The sequence below is a fragment of the Fundulus heteroclitus genome, chromosome 1 (assembly GCF_011125445.2).
Source record: "Fundulus heteroclitus isolate FHET01 chromosome 1, MU-UCD_Fhet_4.1, whole genome shotgun sequence".
NCBI classification, from domain to species: domain Eukaryota; kingdom Metazoa; phylum Chordata; class Actinopteri; order Cyprinodontiformes; family Fundulidae; genus Fundulus; species Fundulus heteroclitus.
In genome coordinates, this window is record NC_046361.1 from 14,580,572 (window position 1) to 14,603,525 (window position 22,954).

Consider the following 22,954-nt stretch of genomic DNA (forward strand, 5'->3'; position numbering starts at 1 on the left):
AGGGCCAGATTGGAGATAGGGATCAGTGTTGGCAATGATACAGAGTTGCCAAGTGTTTTCACGCCAGGTATAAAATGCAGTTCCACTGGATCAGCATAAACAGACATGACAATAAATAACTCCTGCTGGGCTGCTCAACTGGATTTGGTTAGACTTTTCCAGGCATCAGGTTATAACAACAACAATAATGATAATACTTTTTGTATAGCAACTTTTTAAACAACTGTCAAAAAGTGGTTTCCATTAAAAAAAAGATATATCAAAACAACAACATAAAGGATACAACAAAAACACAAACAGAAGTCCACAAACTTGGAACCATAAATTCTTTTCCTCCTCCTGTCGCCAGTCAAACCCGGGGACTGGAAAGTAAAAACTGATTTGAGGATCTGAGATTGCGAGAAGGATTGTAGGGGGTAAGAAGCTCAGAAAGATATGATGGAGCAAGACCCTTCAGGGATTTAAAAACATTTAAAATTTGAAATCATGATAAGAGTGATGTGCTAATATTCATGGGATCCTGTGAGAACTGGTGCTGCAGTGTTTTGCATCACTTTAAGAGGATTGAGGGAATTTTGAGGCAGACCAGCAAATATGGAATTGCAATGATGGCGGAAGGAGATGAAAGCATGAAGTGTTTCTGCATCAGAGAATGAACTAAACGGTCTGATTTTAGCAATATTCCTAATTTGGAAACAGGCTGTTTTGGTGATTTTTTTTTTTTTCTTAAAATGTTTGGAAAAACTAATATTGAATCAAATTTTACTCCCAAGTTTTTCAGGAGTACCATTAAATCCAAGAACAGAAGGGGACTTAGCCACTGAAACTGTCCTTGCCTAATGCATCCAAACACCACCACTTCAGTTTTCTCATTACTGAGTAAAAGATTTATTGTTTGAAAGACAGTAAGTTTATTGAGAGTACAGAGGTCTGACGGGTTAACAGCCAAATAAATCTGGGAATTGTCTGCAAAAAGTGATTAAGAGACTTTGAAATTACAGATAACCTGTGGCAGCATAGAAAAATAGTAGTGTCCCGACTGGGCTCCATTTTGGCCAAATCTGAGTTAAACAGCTTACAATTAAAACATTTTTAACATTTTTTAACATTTTTAACATTAACAAACATTTAAATAAAATTTCTGTCTCCACCCTTTGCCTTACAGGAAGGATGGCGTTCCCATTGGTTACAAAGGCTGCACGTTCCACAGGTACGTATCAATTCATGTAGTGGGGCTTAAAGCTGCCTTACAAAGAGAGGTTTAGGTCTAAAGAATTTTTATCTGCATCCAAAATGTACAGTCAATTTGAAAATGAAATCCTTGAAAAGCTAAAGGTGTACACTTTAGGACATAAGACATTTGTTGATGCTTGTCCTTTCGGAGGAGGAGAGGAAGCTGGCGTCTGTTTGTTCACTGCTTCTCCGTCTCTAAACTAATGTGCGTTTATTCACAATTTTACTTACAAACTTCCCAGTAATCTTGTCATGCAAAGACGATGTAATTAACCTGACTTTATTTTCTACTAAAAACACTTTTTTGCTCTGGATTTGTTAATCACTAACTGATTTTTTAACCTTATCTTATTCTTTTTAATTCAGTGTTTTAATTTCTTTTACCTTGTTTTTAACTTCTCTTAACTCTGTAGCCCTTTGAGAGCTTGCTGATTAAAAGTAATTTAAAAATTAAATGTTATGTTATTATTATTATTATTATTATTATTATTATTATTATTATTATTATTATTATTATTATTATTATTATTATAAGGAAAATCAGACGAATATCCATTGACCACTGGAGATAGGCGCCAGACCCCAGCGACTCTGCAAGGACAACCGGTTATAGACGATGGATAGATCTTAATACCGTCACGTCAGAAACCAAAGTGCTGCTCGGGCTCTGTCTAAAAGGCAAGACCCTAACCTGGACTCCTAATGGAGATAGAAAAAGGAAAAATGTTGTACAGTAGGTGCACAACTGGGCTATAGTGCATCATACATGTAAGATAAGATAAGAGATAAGATAGGCTTTATTGATCTCACATTGGAGAAATTCACATGTCACATCGGCTCAGTAATCGATAATAAGAGGAAGTTGCCAAAAGTAGGACATGGTGCATCAGTTATATAGTGTCTCCTCGTTTATAAAGTGGATAAAAAAAAAGAAGTAGATAAGAAAAATAAGAATATAACAATACAAAATAGAAATAAGGCAGAGTCTTATGTACATTCACGGTGACTTATATACATGTGTATTGACATATATTCAGGTGGTAATAGCAGCACCTTCTTTCAGGATTATTGCGCAGTGTATTAAATAGAATTGCACATTAGTTATTGCACGTTGGTTATTACAGTTATAGTTAGTTGTGGTTACAGTTATAATTAGTGTTGCGCCGATGCCATTTTTTGGCCCCGATACCTGGCTGTGCAGTATCGGCCGATACCGATACCATTACTTTGAATATTTATGTGTGTGTGTATATATGAAGAACAGCATACTACTTGGATGTAAAATAATTGCTATCATGGCTTTGTCAAGCTGCTACCTTATTAAAGCAGGAAAAAGACTAATACAAAGTGAATCCAGTAGAACTAGTGAGTGTCGGGAGAGAGAAGGCTGCGTTCAAGTGACATACAAACATCAAAATGGTATCTGTGACCTATTTGTTGGTACTCGCCGATACCGATACCACCATTTTAGCGCGGTATCGGCGCCCCGACCGATACTGGTGTCGGTATCGGTGCAACTCTAGTTATAATTACAGTTATTGTTAGTTATTGTGCAGCATTGTGTAATCTGGTAGCAGCAGGAATGAATGACCTGCAGTAGCGCTCCTTTTTACAGACAGGATGTCTAAGTCTGGCACTAAAGGAGCTTCTCAGCTCCTCTACAGTCTGGTGCAGGGGGTGGAAGGTGTTGTCCATGATGGATGTGAGCTTGGACAACACCCTCCTCTCAGCCACTTCCTCCACAGAGTCCAGAGTGCAGCTCAGGACAGAAGTGGCCTTCCTCATTAGCTTGTTCAGCCTCTTTCTGTCCCGCTCTGTGCTGCCAGGAGCCCAGCAGACGACAGCGTAGAGGAGGGCTGAGGCCACCACAGAGTCATAGAAAGTTTTTAGCAGAGGCCGGCTCACTCCAAAGGACCTCAGCCTCCTCAGGAGGTGGAGGCGGCTCTGGCCCTTCTTATACAGGGCGTCGGTGTTGTGAGTCCAGTCCAGTTTATTGTTGACGTGAACACCCAGGTATTTGAAACTCTCCACAGTTTCTATGCCCTGCCCCTGGATGTTCACAGGTGAGTGAGGTGGGGGTCTTCTCCTGAAGTCGATCACCATCTCCTTGGTCTTACTGCACCAGACTGTAGAGGAGCTGAGCAGCTGCTTTAGTGCCAGACTTAGACATCCTGCCTGTAAAAAGGAGCGTTACCGCAGGTCATTCATTCCTGCTGCTACCAGATTACACAATGCTGCACAATAACTGTAACCATAACTGTAATAGCTAATGTGCAATAATCTATTTAATACACTGGTATAACCCGTGCAATAATCCTGAAAATTCAGCTGCTGAATATATAACTGATGCACTGTTTCCTACTCTTGGCACCTTCTTCTGACCATTGGTTTACTATTGAGCCGATGTGACAAGTGAATTTCTCCAACGTGAGATCAATTAAAGCCTATCTTATCTTATCTCTACCAGTCCACAAAGTCCCTGATGACCGACCGGTACTCCAGCTCGTTCCCCTCAGACACACAGCCCACAATGGCCGAGTTATCAGAGAACTTCTGAAGATGTAAAATCATCAGAAAATGTTTTGTGAGTCGTTTTTTATAAAAAAAGGATGTACACTTTTTAAGTTTTGGAAAGGTGCATTTAAGAAACGATGTCATCCGGACAGACGAGGTCAAATTAAAGTTTGTTTATTTTACTCAACGCAACATTTTACGTCGTTCAGTCACAGTCTCGCAATACAAGTTGTCAGGCACGGCGGTCAAGGGCTGATGATTTAATCTTGTTTGGCATTCACAAAAGCTCAGCACTTAAGGGCTGTTAAATTGAAGCTGATGTGTCTCCAAGCCTCTAGCAGTTGAAACTGTGGAAATTAGTCATGAAAACATGACCTTGCTCACAAACACAGCAGCAACTCTCCAAAAATGAATAATTTATCTATTTAAAAGGTTTCTCTGTAAAGTGCCTGACCAAGAGGCATCCTAATGAGATACACAGACCACCTAATCACACAGGTTTCATTTAGAGGAGTCCTGAGAGCTCTCCCTGGTGTTGTTTACTTGGTTAAATGAAAGCAGGTTTCACCTAAGAACCACAAAAATCAGGATTTATGGCACAATGCATACCTGAGTAAATATAGCACTGGGCTAAATATTGGTCTTTAGTGTTGGTGGTGCTACGGTGTTTTGTAGTTTTGCTGTAATTTTAACACAACGACCAAGCAAGAATAAAAAAATCACTCAATCATAAGATTTCCTCTTGGTTGGAAACTCGTAAACATTTTAACTGCAGTTTTGCCCCTTTTTGTTCCTCGAGGACAGAAGGGCCAGCGCCCCTGCTCTGTCGGGACAGGGCGGTAATGCCTGTTTTTTGAGTTTTGCATGAGTTACTCTCGCCAAACAGGTTAAAGCTGAAAGCACAAAAAGAAGCAAAATCTACCTGCATGAATAGTTCTTGAGTGAAAGGAGGTATACTCCACACACTGTTCTTGAGCTAATCTGAAGGCCACAGGAAGTTTGGAGGTGTGTAGTGATCGACTGAGCAGAAGGTTGGCGACCCATGCACACTATGCTACACTATGCCCTGAGCAGAGAGGGGCCCATATCTTAGCAAATGATATGGGTCCCTCTCTGCTCAGGGAGAGGGAGGGGGGGAGTGTGTGTTTGTTTTTCGGAATATATGTCGCATCAGTCAAAAAATGCTTCATAAAGAGGAAAAAAAACAAACGTTGCACCAGACTATATGCATTCATTTAAACATTTATTTCATACAATCCAAGACTAAAAACTGAAGCCAATTTATTAAATTGCATCTACAACCAGCTGAATAACATGGGACATACCTGTCAGGATGAATGGGGTAAGTTAGCAACTCCAACCAGCAAGGTTTTATCCAAAAGTTGTCAAAATTATGCCTAAATTAGACCGTGTGCGTAACGGTGCTACATGCTAAGCTAACAGTACGACACGGATGTTTCAGGGCAACATAAAGCTCACGTGCATCAGTTGTAAACAGCAAAACAACATACATGTGTTTAGTCTTTGTGTATAAGTTAATGTCTCAATCAATTTTTAAGTTAAGGCGACCAGATTTCTCTAATGAAAATCAGGGACGTCTCTGATTCTGTTGAGAATCTCTGTCTGGGGGTTGGCTGGTTTTGCATGATCTGTAGGGCTGACAGGGCGGGGAAGGCACATTCGGCTCTTTTACCGTGTCAGGACAGTGGCAGGGCCGGGTAAATGCCTCTCGTTTTGCTAAACTTTTTTACTCTATCACGATACACTGAAATCAGGGATATTTCAGGGGACAGCTTTTTCCAGGGACAGATGTTCAAAAACTGGGACTGGTCACCCTGTTTTTTTTTCCCATTCACTTTTTATTGAAAAGATGAAAAACATTACGATCTGTTTAGACGCACAAAATGAGTCGTTGTCATGATTTAACATTTTTTAAAAGTGCATACAAAAAAAATACAACATTGTGGCTTTAACTGGGAGCTGCCGGTACCTGTTATATATTCAGTAAGAAAAACAAATATCTAGCCATCTTATATTCCAGTTTCAGAAGGTCAATACAGTCAATATAGTTAGAATCCAAGAATTATACAAAATCACTTCGATACAAACCTCATAATTTTTTCCAAATATTCTAATTTTTTTCTGTCTGGGTTCTTAAAGAAAATGTGGTCACTCAATCTATATATATATATATATATATATATATATATATATATATATATATATATATATATATATATATATATATTATTAGATGGATGATATGTTTTGGTAATGCGTCTGACTGACTATGGTCTGCTGGTATGATTGTGAACAGTTGTTTGTTTTCTGTTTATTCACAGGGTGATAAAAGACTTCATGATTCAAGGAGGAGATTTCGTAAATGTAAGTACATCCACACCTTTTCTACTTTGTGGTTAGCATTTCTGGCATTTTAATGCCATTTATTATTGTTTATACAGTTTGTTTTAATTAAGACTAAAGGAAACCAAGTTTATAGTATTTTTGCATTTCACTATGGTCATTTGCTAAAAGTAAATATGTTCAATGTAAAACCTATTATTACTGGACCATGATTAACCAACGGGAAATTGTATTTCCTTTTGTAAAAACTCTACTACTCTTTCTACTGTGAAAACATTATCCTTTTTAGCCTGTGTGAACTAAACCTTACAAATAAATACAAAATTATGGAAGTTGTAATCAATCTGCAGGATCCACTGAGGTAGCTCAACCAAGTTGCAATAGAAATATGGAAAAACGTCTCTAATTTATTATTTTAGAAAATTTGTTAAAATGTTACATCACATCCGTTTTTATTAGAATGAAACTTTTCCTTGTTAGAGAAAGATTGTTCTTTGGACAGAAAGAGGACAGTTCGTTTTGACCAAGATGAAGTTGTATGTCTCCCTCTTGTGGTGAATTACATTGTCCTGTCTAACTGAAACTCAAAGTGATTGCTGTTTGTCTTCTTTAAAAGGGGGATGGTACTGGTATCTGCAGCATCTACAGAGGTCCCTTTGCAGATGAAAACTTCAAAATGAAGCATTCTGCTCCTGGACTGCTATCTATGGTATGTGTGCAGATACATGCCATTAGATTATTAAGTAGGAACAAATGCAAACCTCTGCAGAAAGAAAATCTAATCGGATGCATTTAGGTGAGTTAATTCTACCGTTTTATTCTGTTTATTTGATTTCTAATACAGGCAAACAGTGGACCAGGGACAAATGGTTGCCAGTTTTTCATTACCTGCACTAAGTGTGACTGGTTAGATGGGAAGCATGTTGTTTTTGGTGAGTTAATCCACAGGACTTTACTCATTTAAAGCAGTGCAGTCCTCGTTTTTAAAGCTGTAACAGAATTCCAGTCAGACTTACAATGGATTCTTGGTTGTTTTAGGAAAAGTGGTGGATGGACTTCTGATCATGAGGAAAATTGAGGTAAAACTATACTGCCCTGTTTGTAACATAAGGCCCAAATAAACGTACCTTTTCTATTGAATTAACTTACTAGGTTTATTGTTGCTAGCGCTGCTTAAAGGCTCCCACCTACTCAGGCGTACAATGTGCATACTGTGAGCTTGGCGGACTCCGCGCTGACTCTCTGCGGACGTCTTACCAATCATAGTCAAACGTACTGTTACCTACATTTCTTCTGGCAAAAGGATGGTAAAATGTGTGATTAGCTAGCTGAGCACCTAGAGCCGTGTGTTTTCCAGCAGGCTCCCACCGCACACCTGTCAGTGAGAACCTGGTGACAGCCTGCTTGGAGCAGCTCAGTGTATCAAGCTCGTTGTCACATATAAAACATTTTGATGTAAAGACTTCTTTTCCCCGAGAAGTTGTAAAAATTGAGCTCCGCATATACTTGTACATGCGGACCTCCACAGAGCGAACCACACCAGAGTCTGTGGGAGCCTTTACATTAATGCACTTCTAGTTTAGACGTTACAGTCAGGCAATCTTGTAGACAGCTCAGGGGTCTGATCAGGTAGTGACACAGTGTACCGTAATGCTCCGAGTATCCATTGAGCCGAGCGGCTTCATTGCTTACCAAAGTCATACTTACACATTTTGTAAGTCAGTGAGCGCCAGGTGCTGATCAGAGCGCACCACTGATTGATCGGTTAAGCCGGGCGTACACTGTACGAGTTTTTCCCCTTTTCGGGCCGATTCTTCAGTCGTGTGAGCATTTTTTGAATCGGACGAATTTCAGCTTGATCGTAGAGGGGGGGAGGAGGGGGGACTGGCTTCTCACGACTACCTCCCGCTCAGGAATCGGACGATCGGTGAAAATCAAACATGTTTGAAATTCAGTCGGCTGTCGTGAGGTTTTTGTGAGCGCATCCTGCTGTTCAAGCAGAGCTACGAGGGGGCGCCCTCCCCTCCTCTCCGTCCCCGCCAGCGGAGGGAGGGAAGCGGGCGTCCCTGAAGCAACCTCCGGCCGGTGTTGGGGAGGGCGAGCCGTCCGGTCCGCGCAACGCGCTGGCCGCCTGTTTCGGCACTCCTCCGCTTGCTGGGGGGGTGCGGGCCAGGCGACCTGCCGTGCCGCGCGGCCGCCGGTGCGTCTCGTCCCTCCTCTCTCCCCTCCGTTCCCCCGACGCCCGGTGCCTCCTGCGGGCCTCGCCAGAGCTGGGCTCGAACCCCTGCTCTGGGTCCCTGTCACCTACCGTCGCTCGCCTGCCTCTGCCACCACAGTGAGCGGTCCCAGAGGGGGACATGACGTACAGTGTGAGCAGTCCGGTCTCGTCCGAGCGTCGCGCCGCACAGATCGTGAGCGGTGAACTTTTTAAACCCCGCGGTTCCGTCGCACAGTTTGAGATGTATATAAGTACCACGACTGAAAAACTCGTACAGTGTACGCCCGGCTTAAGGCAGACGCCTTTATGGTTGGGCAGGTTGCGCTGTGCGTCTTTGTTCTGAGCGTCGTTTCAGAAAAAACGGCTGATCTACACTGAGTAGAAAGCTGCTACTCTGAGTAGTTCTTCCTCCCTCTGTCATACTCAGCATGTCTGATTTCAGAACAGATGATGTTAGTCAGGTAACTAAACACAGCGCCCGATCAACCATTTAACGTGAGCATCACTGGAACGCAAATAATGTGATTCACCATGGCAATGACAGGAAATAAGGTTGGAAGTACGCATTTCCTACGAGTAGAATTAAAAATCTTTAAAGAAGGCATATGGACAATATTAAACCATGAGAAACGATGCCGTTGCTGCTGAAAACCACAAGAGAAAATTGTTGAAAAAGTCAATGCATGCGCGATATGAAAGTTATGTGATGGAGAATTAAAGCAGTTTTCACCACACTTCACTGTTCAACACAAAAGGGTGTGTGTGTGTGTGTGGGGGGGGGGGTGCATTGAAAGGACATGGCAGCAAAAAATGTGTAAAGAAATAAATAAAAAAGCCAGTCCACAAGCATCCTCTCTCACAACAGGTTTACTTAGAGGTTATTATGTTATGATACAGGTTCACATTATTTATTGACTGTATCTAAAAAAAAATATATATATTTTAAATTCAAATGGAAATATAAAATAATACAATGCAACACACAATGACTTAAATTGTATTATTGTGTGTACTTGGTCATCAAATCAGTGTCAGTTAACTCTGTCAACCAGGTTGCCTGTAGGGATTTTTAAGGTCCAGCAGGTGTCAGTATTCAGTGACACAGTATCAATACAGTTTGGCAATGTGTCGAAACAATGCCTAATGGACCCATCACTAATATATATATATTAGGGCTGGGCAACGATTAAAATATTTAATCGCGATTAATCGCCCTGATTAATCGCGATTAATCGCATTGTATTTACAAACTCCAAGAATGAATTCAAAAGTAGTGTAAAGAGCACTTTTATTTTAATGTTCTGCTGGCATATGAACAAAAGTGTTGTAACATTTGTAGCACTTATCAGTAACACATATTTAGTGTAAAGCTCAACTTAAACATGTAAAACAAAAAATAGCAATAATAATAAATTAAAGCTTATTGCCACTGACAGGGAATTCTCTTTATGAGGAAAAAATCTACCAAAAACAGGCAATTTCTGAGGTAACAGCAGGGAGCAGCATTACCATTTTATGTTCAATACCAAAGTTTAACTTGGCAGTGGTTACAACTAACTTGTTTCTGTCATATTCCATGCTGGAAGAACTTTAAACTGAAATGCTTGCTAACTCGATATGCTTGCGTTTATTTGACGTTAACACGCGGTTTTTTGTTGTTGCTTTATCGCGTGCATATAGTGAATGGCAAGTAAAAACACATGGATACTTTGAAACGAGAAGCGACTTCACCGACGGCGTCGATGCAGACCCCCCCCGCTCCGCTCCGCACAAAACTTGTTCTGGCCGCCAACTCACCGCCTCGCCTAAGCAAATTCCTGCGGGAAACACCGCCTTCCGCATGTCAGCTGTGTTTTTTTCCGGCCAGCACCTTTGTTCCTCTGAATCCGAGGTTTGGCTGACAGCGAGGTTATTGGCGCATTATCGCCACCTACTGTTCTGATTCAAACCCCTACACCGCAGCAACAGACCTTCACAAAATAAAAGCATGTGAGCAACATGCGTTAATGCGCGTTAAAGAAAATATCGCCATTAATAGACTAATGAGTTAACGCGAAATTAACGCGTTAACTTGCCCAGCCCTAATATATATATATATATATATATATATATATATATATATATATATATATATATATATATATATATATATATATATATATATATATATATATATATACACACACAAGTCAGGGTGGGGTTATAGAAACACTAGGGCTGGGCAAGTTAACGCGTTAATTTCGCGTTAATTCATTAGACTATTAACGGCGATATTTATTTTATCGCGCATTAGCGCATGTTGCTCACATGCCTTCAGTCAGTGTCAGTCAGCAGGCGCGCTGACTGCAGCGCGCTGTCACGGCAGCACTCTCCCGCTCCCCCTCCCCTCTCGTACATGGCTCAGCGGCGTCAGCCAATCAGCACGCAGGCTCAGCCTGGCCCGCCCACTCAGCTCTCACACAAACTTAACAAACAAACAGCTGAGAGAGAACGCAGCAGCGAAAAAAACATGAACAGAGGAAGTAGCACCGTTTGGCTTTATTTTAATACCGTAAATGAAATCAAGCTGTATGTTTTGTAAAAAGCCGGTTCATTTCAGTGGAAACACAACAAATTTATCTAAGCACGTGAAAAAACATGAAAACGTCGAGCCCCAGAAACGGAGAGAGGAGACGAAACTTCTGTCATCTCCCCGACAGACCCACAGACTGACGTCTCTGACTGAGGCGTTTCAGTCCTCCAGGGAACATCCAGGTAGATCAGTGGATGGATGGATGGATGGATGGATGTTACTGGAGCCCACACATAACATGTAATTAAGATCTTGAAAGAACCCAGTACATATATTAAAAAGTGTTATTTAAGATAAGATAACATTAGCTAATCCTTTTTTTATCCCACGACGGGGAAATTTATAGGATTAAAGCAACAGGCAGGTGCACACAACACAGACAAAATTACATAAGGATTGAAATATATAAGAGGTGGATTAGCGAAAAAACACTGAACATAACATTATTATTATTATTATTATTATTATTATTATTATTATTATTATTATTATTATTATTATTATTATTATTATTAAATTGTAATAATAAAATAAAAACCACAAAACCCAAAAGGTCAACAGTTTCATGATACATCAAGCTTAGGGACTGGCTAATATACAGCAGGTCAAAAAAGGCCATATTTTGGCTGCAGTGCTTGCTGTTCTGTTATGAAGAAAAGATCAACTAGTGCACTAAATTCAATAGATGGGTTGAAAATATCCAGTATAAAATAAGTGCTACAAATGTTACAACACTTTTGTTCATATGGCAGCAGAACATTAAAATAAAAGTGCTCTTTACACTACTTTTGAATTCATTCTTGGAGTTTGTAAATACAATGCGATTAATCGCGATTAATCGCGATTAATCAGGGCGATTAATCGCGATTAAATATTTTAATCGTTGCCCAGCCCTAAGAAACACACATGGTACCACAACAAGTCTGTCTGGAGAGGTTCACCCACCAGAACTCAGACCCGGTAAGGAGGCGCAGAGACAAAAGGAGCTGCAGAGCTCCACAGCAGAGACTGGATGTACGCTCATGTTTTCTGTTTTTGTCCTATTGTTTGCTTCACAAAAAAAGTGTAAAAAAAATAATGAATCTGTAACAATCCAATTTAATTCCAGGTTGTAGGATATTAAAGATGAAAAATGCCAAAGAGGGGGGGATTCTTTTGCAAGGCACTGTATGTCTGATTAAAACCTGGAGAGATGTGGGTAAATTCAGCCTCATTCTTTTCCAATAATATACCAAAACAAAAATTCATCAGCTCTTTATTCACTGTCAAAATGTAAATACAGTTTTAGGTGAACATAACAAAGGACCATCATTGGATTAGTAATGTGTCAGACATGTAAATACATTTTCAATTGATGAATTTATTTACTACGGGGAAAAGTCGATCCAAACCCATGAGACATTCCCTACTTGTTATGAATAGAGAGAGAAAGCGAGAGAGAGAAAGAGAGAGAGAGTCCTTTCAGCTGCTCCCTCATCCTGGGGTCATTACAACTCACACACAGAGTTGGCAGAGTTTTTACGCTGGATGCCATTCCTGATGCAACCAGGGTCCTCTGAGATAAAGTCATAGACTTAATCCACTACACCACAGAGGGACTCTGTTAGTGAGTGAATTAACTGGAACTAAAAACATATTTTGGTCCAGTTTCAATGACCACATCCAAGCCTGATAACTGTAAAATCAAGAAGCCATTAAACAGCACCTGATGCAACGAATTAGAAGAAAAACTCCTCAAAAGCAATTCATCATACCCTGATCTAGGCAAATTCAAGAACAGACAAGAGAACAAGTCATTACTTGTATCAGTTTGGGGAGGATTATAAACCTTTAAGACTTCGGGACTCCAGCAACACCGATCAAAGCCATTTTCCATTGATCAGCTCTGAACAGTGGCGTGCACAGACATTTTGGGGGACAGGTGCTCAAGTGAAGAAAAGGGCACCTTGTGCAGCTTTGTAGTATGATATTTATTACTGGCACAGCTTGAATTTAATGTGTATGTATATATTTTAAATGAATAGCCATATGTTGTCTGATGCAGAGTTTTAATAATGTTCAACACTGGATGTTGGTTTCTCAAACAATCAAACTGGCAACGACAGAAAAAAAGTGTTAAATTGCCACAAAAACTGAGGAAAACTCAACTCAAAACAAGGGAGCGTTTTAGGTGCATTTTACAACGTTCTTAAGACTAATAAAGCAACATTATTACTATAAATTAATTAAGGGTTAGATTAGTGACCAGCCTAGAGGAGAGAGCTAAACTTTCTGGGTCAAATGTGAACTTGCATTACCTTTTTTTTAATGCAGTGAGCACAATGTGTTTATTCTTTTACGAAAATTTCATCCGCACCATATAACCTTAAGTTGTAACAAAACAGGTTACCCTGATAAATTTATCAGGTGTGGGTGACATGAGTTAAGTTCACTAACTACTGACTATTCAACTTAAACCTATAATCAGAAAAAGAGTTACAAAATATCTGTAGTCAAAATTAAATCGACAGCAGAGAAAGCGGTCATAAGAAGTATCATATACATCTGCATGAGGCCAGTGTGATATATAGCATAAAATATTCTTAGAAAGTTAAGATCTGATGCAGAAAAGCAGGAATTTCCCCCCGATCGAAAATCCCAAAGAAGGATTTTGGCCATCATACCATACGATTAAGCTCAGGCACTTTTAGGTTATGCAGCAAGACAAAGATCCCAAAAGAAACAAAAGGATGGTTTTAAAGTCATTTAGTTAAAGTCCTAACCTGACTCTGGTCAGATGGATTTCGTTCCGTAAAGCTCCACACATCCTTCTGGGATCGCTCCATTGGAGATGTAGTTCAGAAGGAGGAGCCTCATCAGAAATCCTTGCATTTGATTGTCATTTTTTACAGACGTGCTACAAGCTCTTGCCAAACCTGGTCGGTAGAAGGGCGAAAACATGGTTCCCACTAAGAAAAGCCTTCAAAGCAGTTCTCTGGTGTTCTTTTAAAGAATTAATATCCTGTAGATTGGACCACACTGATGAAATGGCATCAATGTTACCGCAAGCTTCCTCGCTGCGAGCCGCCATTGTTGACTGAATCCAGTCGCTTCTCTGATCCGTCACATCTACGAAAATCCCACCTGCCGGTCCTGATTGGCTCGTCCATTTTATGTGGTATTGAAATCCCATCCAATAGCAGCGATTCCAGGTGGATGTGTGCAGCTCTGCGGAACGAAATTTATTTGGCGAGAGTCAGGTTATCAAAGTCCAGCTTTGAAGACAATTTAGGGGCTTGGACTTAAACAGGCTCCAACCTGGCAGTAATAAAACAATTTTGCAAAGAAGATTGAGGTAAGATTTTCCAACGCAACGAGAGACTCCGAAGTGCAGATCAGCCCTCTTTATCAGTGAGGGTGAACTAAGCCTGCGGATGCTGTCAGCTGGCTTTTTAGGTGCTAAGGTGTTTGTTTCATATTGGCTCCAGGTCAGTAGCTCATCCGTATGCCTTTCATGACCTACATGTTGCTGTTTATTTTCTTTCTAAGTCCATTTGGTACATGTAGACTGTTAATCACCTATGTACTTATGCTAACTGCGTATCAGTGTATGTTTCTTTGTAGGCAAGGATCTTAATGAAATACAAATACTCAAACCTTTTAGCTTGACGTTACTGTGTGTGTGTGTGTGTGTGTGTATATATATATATATATATATATATATATATATATATATATATATATATATATATATATATATATATATATATATATATATATAAACAAATATTTTTTTTTTCCATCTTTTTTTACATTGTGTAACTCTCCATATGTTTGGTTCTAATCCCCATTTGGCCCAGATGACTCTAATATGACGGATTGTAACCTCTGATCTAAAGAAAATAACTCATCTCCTGCAGAGATATAGAAATAAATAACCATACTGCAAACCACCCCATTTCTTACAGTACAATATGGGTAGATGGTGGAAAACAATGTATGATTCACACGAAGTAGCCAACGGTTGATGGGAAATATCTCATCAGTTTATTGTTTCATTCCATACAAAAAAAGTCGGGTACATAAAGCACCCCCCCCCCCTTTCCCCAGATGGCTACCATATCCACCTGTGCTCTTTGTGCATCTTGCATATATAATCTTCCTCTTAAGATTTAGTTTTGACTCTGAGTTTGTTCTCTCTTCAAACAGAATGTGCCCACTGGACCGAACAACAAACCAAAACTGCCCATCCTCATCGCTCAATGTGGAGAAATGTGATCCGACCTGCTCCATTTAATCACACGAGCACAGGGCAACGGAAACATTCACTTGTGTCGTTGCTCCCGTGAACGCCTTCACTGTACAGGTTGAGTCACAGCTATGATCTTGGTTTAGGCTTTCCGGGGGGAAACTGCTCACATCATTGTAGTTTTCGGGACTGTCACTCAGTGTTTGATTTTAGAATAAAGTTTGTGAGGCTTGATTTTTTGTTTTGTTTTTTTTACTCAGAAAAAACAATGCTTTCTGTCACAATGTATGTCAAATACAATAAATTGTACTTTTTCTAATATGTATGTTTTGTCTGGTTTCTTCTTGTTCCATATTTTCAAACCAAATAAGACGTGAACCGAGTTTCCAGTTTACGTATGTAATCTGTGGGTTGAGTAACATAAAAACATTGTCTGGATGAATATGTGGATTGGAGACTGTTTTGCTAAAAGTCTAAAAGAGTGGATTGCGTAATGTGATCGCAGTCTTGGAGTGATATGCGTCTGCACGGAAACGCAAAGGTGGGATTAATGTCAGCCTTATCCATGGAGCAAATTAGGGCACACTCTCCAGTGCCAAGCAGTCTTCTGCTAAACCTAAGGCTACCCCCTTCTACCCCAGCCAAATCCAAGCTTCCAGCCCCCTCCCTCCCCCATCGTCCCCTTTAACATCATTCTCTTGGCACAAAAGAATCCTTTCAGATGGAGACTCTCTTCTTATGGAGGCAGGAAGAGGGTTGTCTTCTGTTTTTTTCCTACTTATGAAAAGAGGTTTTCTCCATGGGGAGGCTTTCTGAGACCCGTTTCTGTGTGTGGGAGAGTGGAGCTCGGCAGTTAACAGCAAGTGTTTCACACGTCGGCCTGGCCTTCTAAACTGTGCCAGTGGAGCTGGAATTACCATGACAATGTGTTTTTTATTTGGGGGGGGGGGGGGGGGGTCTTGTATTGGGGGTCTGTTTACTCATCGGTCGAGGAACGTTTCATCTTAACTCTCAAGATGACTGCTCCTCATCAGTTATGCTGTTTCTAGGTTGGAAATTAAGGTACATGTTCTAACCACATTGGAGTTATTTCAGTTTTTGTTCACATTTGTAAGACTAAGGTCCAAGTTCCTTTGCGTTTCTTTTGTGTCAAAGACTCATAGGATACATAAAAAAAAGTACAACGGGATGAATGTCCTGTTATTTTATGAAGAATGACACATGTTCTGTAAACTAGATGTAAAAAAAAAAAAACACGTAAAATCTTGGGCGACACCAGTCTTCGGAGAAGCTATGTTTGCAAATGAATGCCGATACAGTGCCTTGCTGCAACCCATTGAACTTTTGCACATTTTGTCATGCCACAAGCTGAGGACTTCAATGTATTTTATGTGATTAGAAAGTAGAAATTAGCCCACCATTGTAAGATATTGGATTGGTAAAGTTTCTAAATCAGGAAATCCGTTTTATCTTGATACCCCCATCTGTTGCAAACAATTGCTTTTAGAAGCAATTTGATATGAAATTATAGTCAAAACTCAGTGTAAATATGGTTTGTTCTGGAAATGCATCAAAGGTTTTGTTGGAGAGCAAACGGCATCATAAACATACCGTGCAGCTTATGGATAAAGTGGTGGAGAACCTTAAAGCAGAGTTGGTTGTGAAAATAATATCCAAGATTTTCAATATCTCCTGGATCACTGCTTCATAATCAATGTAAATAATACAGCAAACCTGCAACCCTAACATGGCCATTCGCCTAACCTGGCTGGCTAAGAAAACCCATGTTTTGTCTGAAGGAGCTGTAGAGATGCTGAGCTGAGGTGAAAAGAAAATCTCTCCCCAGAACAATTGTTAGTTGTGCATTGTGTAAATATGGCCTTTATAGGATTGTCAAAAAGAAATAGATTGTTGAAATAAATACTTATTTCATCCAGTTGCTAGCAGTTTGTCAGTCTAGCGCATAAAATCATGTGTCTGGTTATAAAGTGAAAAAATGTCAGATGACAAAAAATTCAAGATGTGTGCAAACCTTTAAAAGCCTGTACTGTGAGTTGAATTGATTTTTTTGTGTGTATTGTGATTAGATGCTTCAATGGCTGTTGATTTAATGAATTCTTAGTAAAATGGTAAATCCCGGCATTAGATAAAAGGACTTCATACTCTTTCACATGGTTCTTTTTGTTTAGATTAGATGATTAGATTAGATTTAACTCTCTCCCCAGAACAATTGTTAGTTGTGCATTGTGTAAATCTGGCCCTTATAGGATTGTCAAAAAGAAATAGATTGTTGAAATAAATACTTATTTCATCCAGCTGCTAGCAGTTTGTCAGTCTAGCGCATAAAATCATGTGTCTGGTTATAAAGTGAAAAAATGTCAGATGACAAAAAATTCAAGTTAAATTCAAATTTAAATCCCGGCATTAGATAAAAGGACTTCATACTCTTTCACATGGTTCTTTTTGTTTAGATTAGATGATTAGATTAGATTTAACTCTCTCCCCAGAACAATTGTTAGTTGTGCATTGTGTAAATCTGGCCCTTATAGGATTGTCAAAAAGAAATAGATTGTTGAAATAAATACTTATTTCATCCAGCTGCTAGCAGTTTGTCAGTCTAGCGCATAAAATCATGTGTCTGGTTATAAAGTGAAAAAATGTCAGATGACAAAAAATTCAAGTTAAATTCAAATTTAAATCCCGGCATTAGATAAAAGGACTTCATACTCTTTCACATGGTTCTTTTTTTTTTAGATTAGATGATTAGATTAGATTTAACTTGATTATTTAACTTTCTCTCTCCTTACAAGTGCATACAATGTTTTATTTTGCAAATGTGGCAGCTTTATGTAAATACAAGGATTCTAAAAGTGTTGGCACCTGCATACACCTACTGCATGACTCCACCTGGTAGACTCTTCATTAACTGCCATAGTTACACGATTTGTTTATGTGTGGGGGAACTGTAACATTTTCAGGCATAATCTCCTTTTAGGAAACCCGTTGACATCTGGACTAGCCAATCAAAAATGCATTCTGTTGGTCGTCACTCGCTCCAGCCAATCAGAGGACACGGTGGGCAGGACTTGGACGGTGGACATTCCCCTGCACAGCGACGCGTTCTGCCCAGTTCGATCGGCAACGGGAGCGGAAAGAGGAAAGCTGAGAGCCCGAAGGCAGTAAGCCCCCACCACCGCCGGCCCAGGTTACCATCTAGCACCGGGAAAAATAGCAGAGAGCCGCCGCCGGCAGAAGCCATTACCAACGAGTAGTAAGCATGAGCAGCGAGGCCGAGACGCAACAACAGCCTCCGCAGCCTGCTGCGGATGCGGAGAGCCCGTCCAGCCCGGCAGCCGCAGCTTCTGCGGGGGATAAGAAGGTCATCGGTAAGGCTGCCAATGCTAGTCGAGCTAACTAGGCTGCTAACGTGGTTTCTGTTACAGTAGGGCGATCCCCGCTGTCACCGCTGCCGTTAAACGGAGCGTTAATGGGACGCGAACGTTAAGTCGCTCGGTACCGGACCCAGTAACGATGTAACGAACCTCCGTCGGACACTTTCCGCCGTACGTTTTCTACAGGATGCAGAGATTAAACTGTCTTTAGTATTTTTACTTAATTTGTGTCAAAATGTATTTCGTGTCCAGTGGCCAAACGTTAGCCTGGCCGTTTTTTTTGTCGGGGGATTTGGCGTTAGGTTGAACTAGCTTGATCCCTAACGAGCAATAAACGTCCCGAAATTAGCCGTTTAACGTGTCGGTTACGGACATTTTCGGGGGAAACCGCGTCGGTTCTCTTTGAGCTCGTGGCTTCAGCACGAGGATCCGCTCCGCGCAGTCGTCGGCCTCCTTGCGTCAGATGTCCGCCTGAGAGACGCGTCCATCCAGTCGGCCGTCACATGGACGGTCGTTGGCGGACGGTTTCCAGCCGTTTACCGAAACCAACCCGTTGACGGACACACGCTTTTCGGAGACGTTGGTCCCCAGCGAGTTAACCGCTAACCGCCGAGGGGGGGGGTCGAACCGTAACGGTTGATGGGGGGGCTACGTGGGAATTTCACCAACCTGTGTTGTTATTTCGTTATCAACTACACAAGCTAGGGCTGTTAGCCGCTTATCCATCCCTTTGTTCGCTCGGAAAGAGCCTGCTGGTTTCACTTTGAAGCCTTTTATACGACTTAAACACGCGTTCCGTCCGACTGGCCAGGATGTGGGGCGGGCAGCAGCTTTTCTAACGCCTCCGACCGTTTGTGTCAACGGTCGTGTCATTTTGGGTCGAATTTCTGGGTTATCGTTCTGGCCTACATACCTCATTACCCGAGCTAACGATGCTACATTAGCCTAGCCGGCTAACGGCAGCTACCTTCAGAGGCTCGTAAGGCCCCCCTTGCCCACCCCCAAAAGAAAGATGTCCGCCGTGGCTGTTCGCTCGTGTCGACATTTGGCAGTGTTTCTGTTCGCATTCTTGTAAGACATCGGGTTGTCTTTTTGTTACACGTTGACAGAAAACGGGCCCGGAGACGAGTTGTTGTGCTAGTTTCGGTTTGCTGGCCGAGCTCCAGCCACATGGCTCAAAGCCTCCGTCGGCTACATCGCTATGCTAACACATCCGGGTACGTCTCTACCACGTGTGAACCGCCCCGAGTCCTCCCGAGTTGTGTTTTAGAGCAGGTTGAACAGGACGGGTAAATGTGGCCAGGTGACGACAGATGAGACAAGAAATAAGGGTGTGCGCGTAGGATCTGTATTCCACTCTAAAGTTCCCGGTCAATTAAAAGAAATGATCTCATAAAATGAGATTAGATAATTGCAGTGCGCATGGATTACATAAAGTCTTACTTTACTCTTTATTCTAAGCGGATGATTGGCAAAATGCGATAGATTTATGTTTGGCTGAATAGATGTCTAGAAGCGATTGGTATGTGTTTTTATTTATTTATTTATTTATTAATTTTTTAATATAGACTAGGGTTAAAATACAGTGTATATGTCCCATTAGGGTTTCCCTATTAGTAATGACAGCGATTGGTCTCAATCAGTGACATTTACAGATGATCTGTCCATACAGGCTGGGTTGTCATTAGGGAACGGTCCATTCTATGGCCAACGGTCTGGCTAGTTGAGATCTTTCCCGTGGGGGGGAAAGATGAAGTGAAAGTAAGTGTCCTGCTGCTGTTCTACGGCACAGGAAAAACACGTTTAGCAGCCGTGACGCTCGGGATCATGCCTCTGTCTCAGAACAGCGTTTGGTGACAATGGATCCTTGAACCACCCCGCACAGTGGTCTCCCGCTGCACACTTTGGCTCCTGCCTTGCGCTGAGAGCAGCTGGTGCTGGGTATTCCTAAGCATCCAGATCTATAATAAGAATGACAGTTGAGGGTTAAAAATAACTCGGACATAATGCGTGGCCCTGGTTAGATTTTAATCATCTGTCCACGGGGCGAGCCCTTCGGTCTGTCGCCGTCTATCGGACCGTTTTAATTGCGCTGTGTGGCGAGAGGCTATTGAGTGGTTTTAAAAATCATCTTTTTGTTTTCATTCCAGCAACAAAAGTCTTGGGTACGGTCAAATGGTTCAACGTCAGGAACGGATATGGTTTCATCAATAGGTAAGCGAGAACAGCCCTGGTCCATTCTTCAGGGATTTCTGATGCGGCGGCTGAAGGATGGCTCTCAGCCCTGGTGCCGTTTTTTTTTTTTTTTTTTTTGCGCGTCCCCCAGAGCTGACCGGATTACGTTTTCTGCCTGTGTCCATACTGCTGCCGCCTGCATTAATCCCTGCTAGCTTAGTTTAAGTCTGTTTACATTGAGACATCGCGACGCGTGGCTCAGCAGGACGCTGCTAACCTCTCGTTCCTTTCCGTGTAGGAATGATACAAAGGAGGATGTCTTTGTTCACCAGGTAAGCTTTAGTTTCTTTTTTCCTCTCTACTTTTAACATCCGCAGCGTCTGAGAGTTCTCACCCACCCGTTTCATATTTGCAGACGGCCATTAAGAAGAACAACCCCAGGAAATATCTCCGCAGTGTTGGAGACGGAGAAACCGTAGAGTTCGACGTAGTCGAGGGAGAGAAGGTGAGAGTTTCTTGGCCCGTTGCTTTGAGCGCTGCTCGTTGACAAAATGTGTCGCTGACAAAATGCGTTCGTCCCCCCCAACGCAGGGAGCAGAGGCAGCTAACGTCACTGGCCCAGGAGGCGTCGCGGTCCAGGGAAGCAAGTACGCCGCAGACAGGAACCGCTATCGCCGCTACCCACGAAGGAGGGGCCCTCCCCGCGGCGGAGAATACCCAGAGAGCTACCATAGCGACGAGGGCGAGCCCGGCAGCGGAGGACGCGACAAGAGCAGAGAGGGGGGAGAGGTCGCCCCCGAGGGAGACTCGCAGCAACAGCAGCGCAGACCAGGTTACCCTGGCAGGCGGCGCTACCCACCATACTTTGTACGTAGACGCTACGGCCGCCGGCCCCCGTACACTAACGCACCACGCGGAGAGATGACTGAGGTACGCCGTCAGAGGGCTACTCTCCTGAAGCAGGCACCCAGTTGATCCTTAACTCTCGTCTGAGCACCCAATTTTTTTGTTAGACCCTCTCCTCTCTGACAATCACGTGGTTGTGGTCGGCTAATCTTGGTGTATCGGGGGTCTTAGAGGCTCTCTTAGGTCCCACATTTCAAAACCGATTCAACACGAAGCCCGGCGTTTAAATGGCTGACCAGGCAAGTTCTCCTCCGAGTGTTCTGAAGGTGTCTTGTTTTCGGCTGCTTTCTCCTGTGTGCCCCCAGGGAGGGGAGGGCGACGAAGGCCAGGGAGGTCCAGACCAGGGCAACAAACCAGTGAGGCAGAACTACTACAGAGGCTTCCGACCAAGGTTCAGACCAAGGTTTGCATGTTGGCTTCGTTGGCGAAGGGTAGCGGTGTCAGAGTAGCAACGCTTTGCATGTGCTTGTTTGAAGTTCGATTGCTGCAATAAAAAATAATAATAAAGCTGCAATAGAGAGTGATGTAAATGTCGTAGATTCAGTTTCAGTCACAAGGCGCTGCTTTGGATGCTGCATGTTTGTAACCGGTGTGCTTTCTGATGATTCACTCCCCGCTTCACCCTCGGCCGCAGTCTAATCCCGTTTTATGCCTGTGCGACCCAGAGGTCCACCCCGTCCCAGACCGGTGCGGGACGGCGAGGAGGACAAGGAGAATCAGGGCGGCGAAGGTGGACAGAACCAACAGCCCCGCCAGCGGCGCTACCGTCGTAACTACAACTACCGCCGCAGACGCCAAACGACCGACGGCAAACCCGTCCCGGAAAACAAAGAGGCCAAGACAGGAGGTGACCCACCTGCAGAGAAGACGTCCGCTCCCGAGGCCCAGCAGGGTGGGGCTGAGTAGGAACCAACCTGCACACCGGCACCTACCATCTTGTACCATCGTCCGGGTAAGCCTGGGGCCCGCTGGGTTTGGGGGGAGATGGTGGATGTTTGTGCTGCCTTCCAGTAGACTGACTTTCTGCCTCCTGTTTTTTCTTTTTCTTCCAGTTTTTCGTTTGTCAACAAGAAGAAATATCAACCAAGATCTGAGCAATAAGATTTGACTCTAAGACCGTCACAAGCTTGCACCATGCGTTCGACCAGATTACCACTGATTGCCTGCAGAATCTATGCAGACTTGTTTTCTTTTCCCATTATTTTTATGTGACAGCTACAAAACATTTTGGGGAAACAACAAATGTTTTTCTAAATCTGACCTAAGTTTTTGCACCAAATGGTTTTTAAAGATAAAATTTGATATCTGGTCAGTTTGACATTTTTAAATAACTTTTTATGTATTCAGACATT

The 22,954-nt window shown here is 42.2% G+C and overlaps 2 protein-coding genes across 5 annotated transcripts in view; both read left to right on the forward strand.

The window, feature by feature from the left end:
- Nucleotides 1-15,383, forward strand: part of ppih (peptidylprolyl isomerase H (cyclophilin H)) — a 35,520-nt gene extending 20,137 nt beyond the window's left edge. The window contains exons 4-9 of the mRNA XM_012877245.3: nucleotides 1,166-1,210; nucleotides 6,090-6,132; nucleotides 6,728-6,820; nucleotides 6,956-7,043; nucleotides 7,150-7,190; nucleotides 15,090-15,383. Coding sequence (XP_012732699.1) covers nucleotides 1,166-1,210; nucleotides 6,090-6,132; nucleotides 6,728-6,820; nucleotides 6,956-7,043; nucleotides 7,150-7,190; nucleotides 15,090-15,158 — 379 coding nt within the window. The 3' untranslated portion in view covers nucleotides 15,159-15,383. The remainder of the gene's footprint in view (nucleotides 1-1,165; nucleotides 1,211-6,089; nucleotides 6,133-6,727; nucleotides 6,821-6,955; nucleotides 7,044-7,149; nucleotides 7,191-15,089) is intronic.
- Nucleotides 15,384-18,236: 2,853 nt separating this feature from the next.
- ybx1 (Y box binding protein 1) lies at nucleotides 18,237-22,952 on the forward strand. Of its 4 annotated transcripts, none has more exons than XM_012877231.3 (8): nucleotides 18,237-18,515; nucleotides 20,672-20,735; nucleotides 20,995-21,028; nucleotides 21,112-21,201; nucleotides 21,288-21,626; nucleotides 21,908-22,005; nucleotides 22,268-22,554; nucleotides 22,655-22,952. In XM_012877231.3, exons 1-7 carry the CDS (start codon nucleotides 18,407-18,409, stop codon nucleotides 22,506-22,508), a joined length of 975 nt encoding a protein of 324 aa, XP_012732685.1. In that variant the 5' UTR covers nucleotides 18,237-18,406; the 3' UTR covers nucleotides 22,509-22,554; nucleotides 22,655-22,952. The 4 variants fall into 4 exon arrangements, with proteins under 4 accessions (XP_012732685.1, XP_012732686.1, XP_012732687.1 ...); XM_012877232.3 differs by having other exon boundaries at nucleotides 21,908-21,993; XM_012877233.3 differs by having other exon boundaries at nucleotides 18,238-18,515; nucleotides 21,288-21,563.
- Nucleotides 22,953-22,954: the final 2 nt, after the last annotated feature.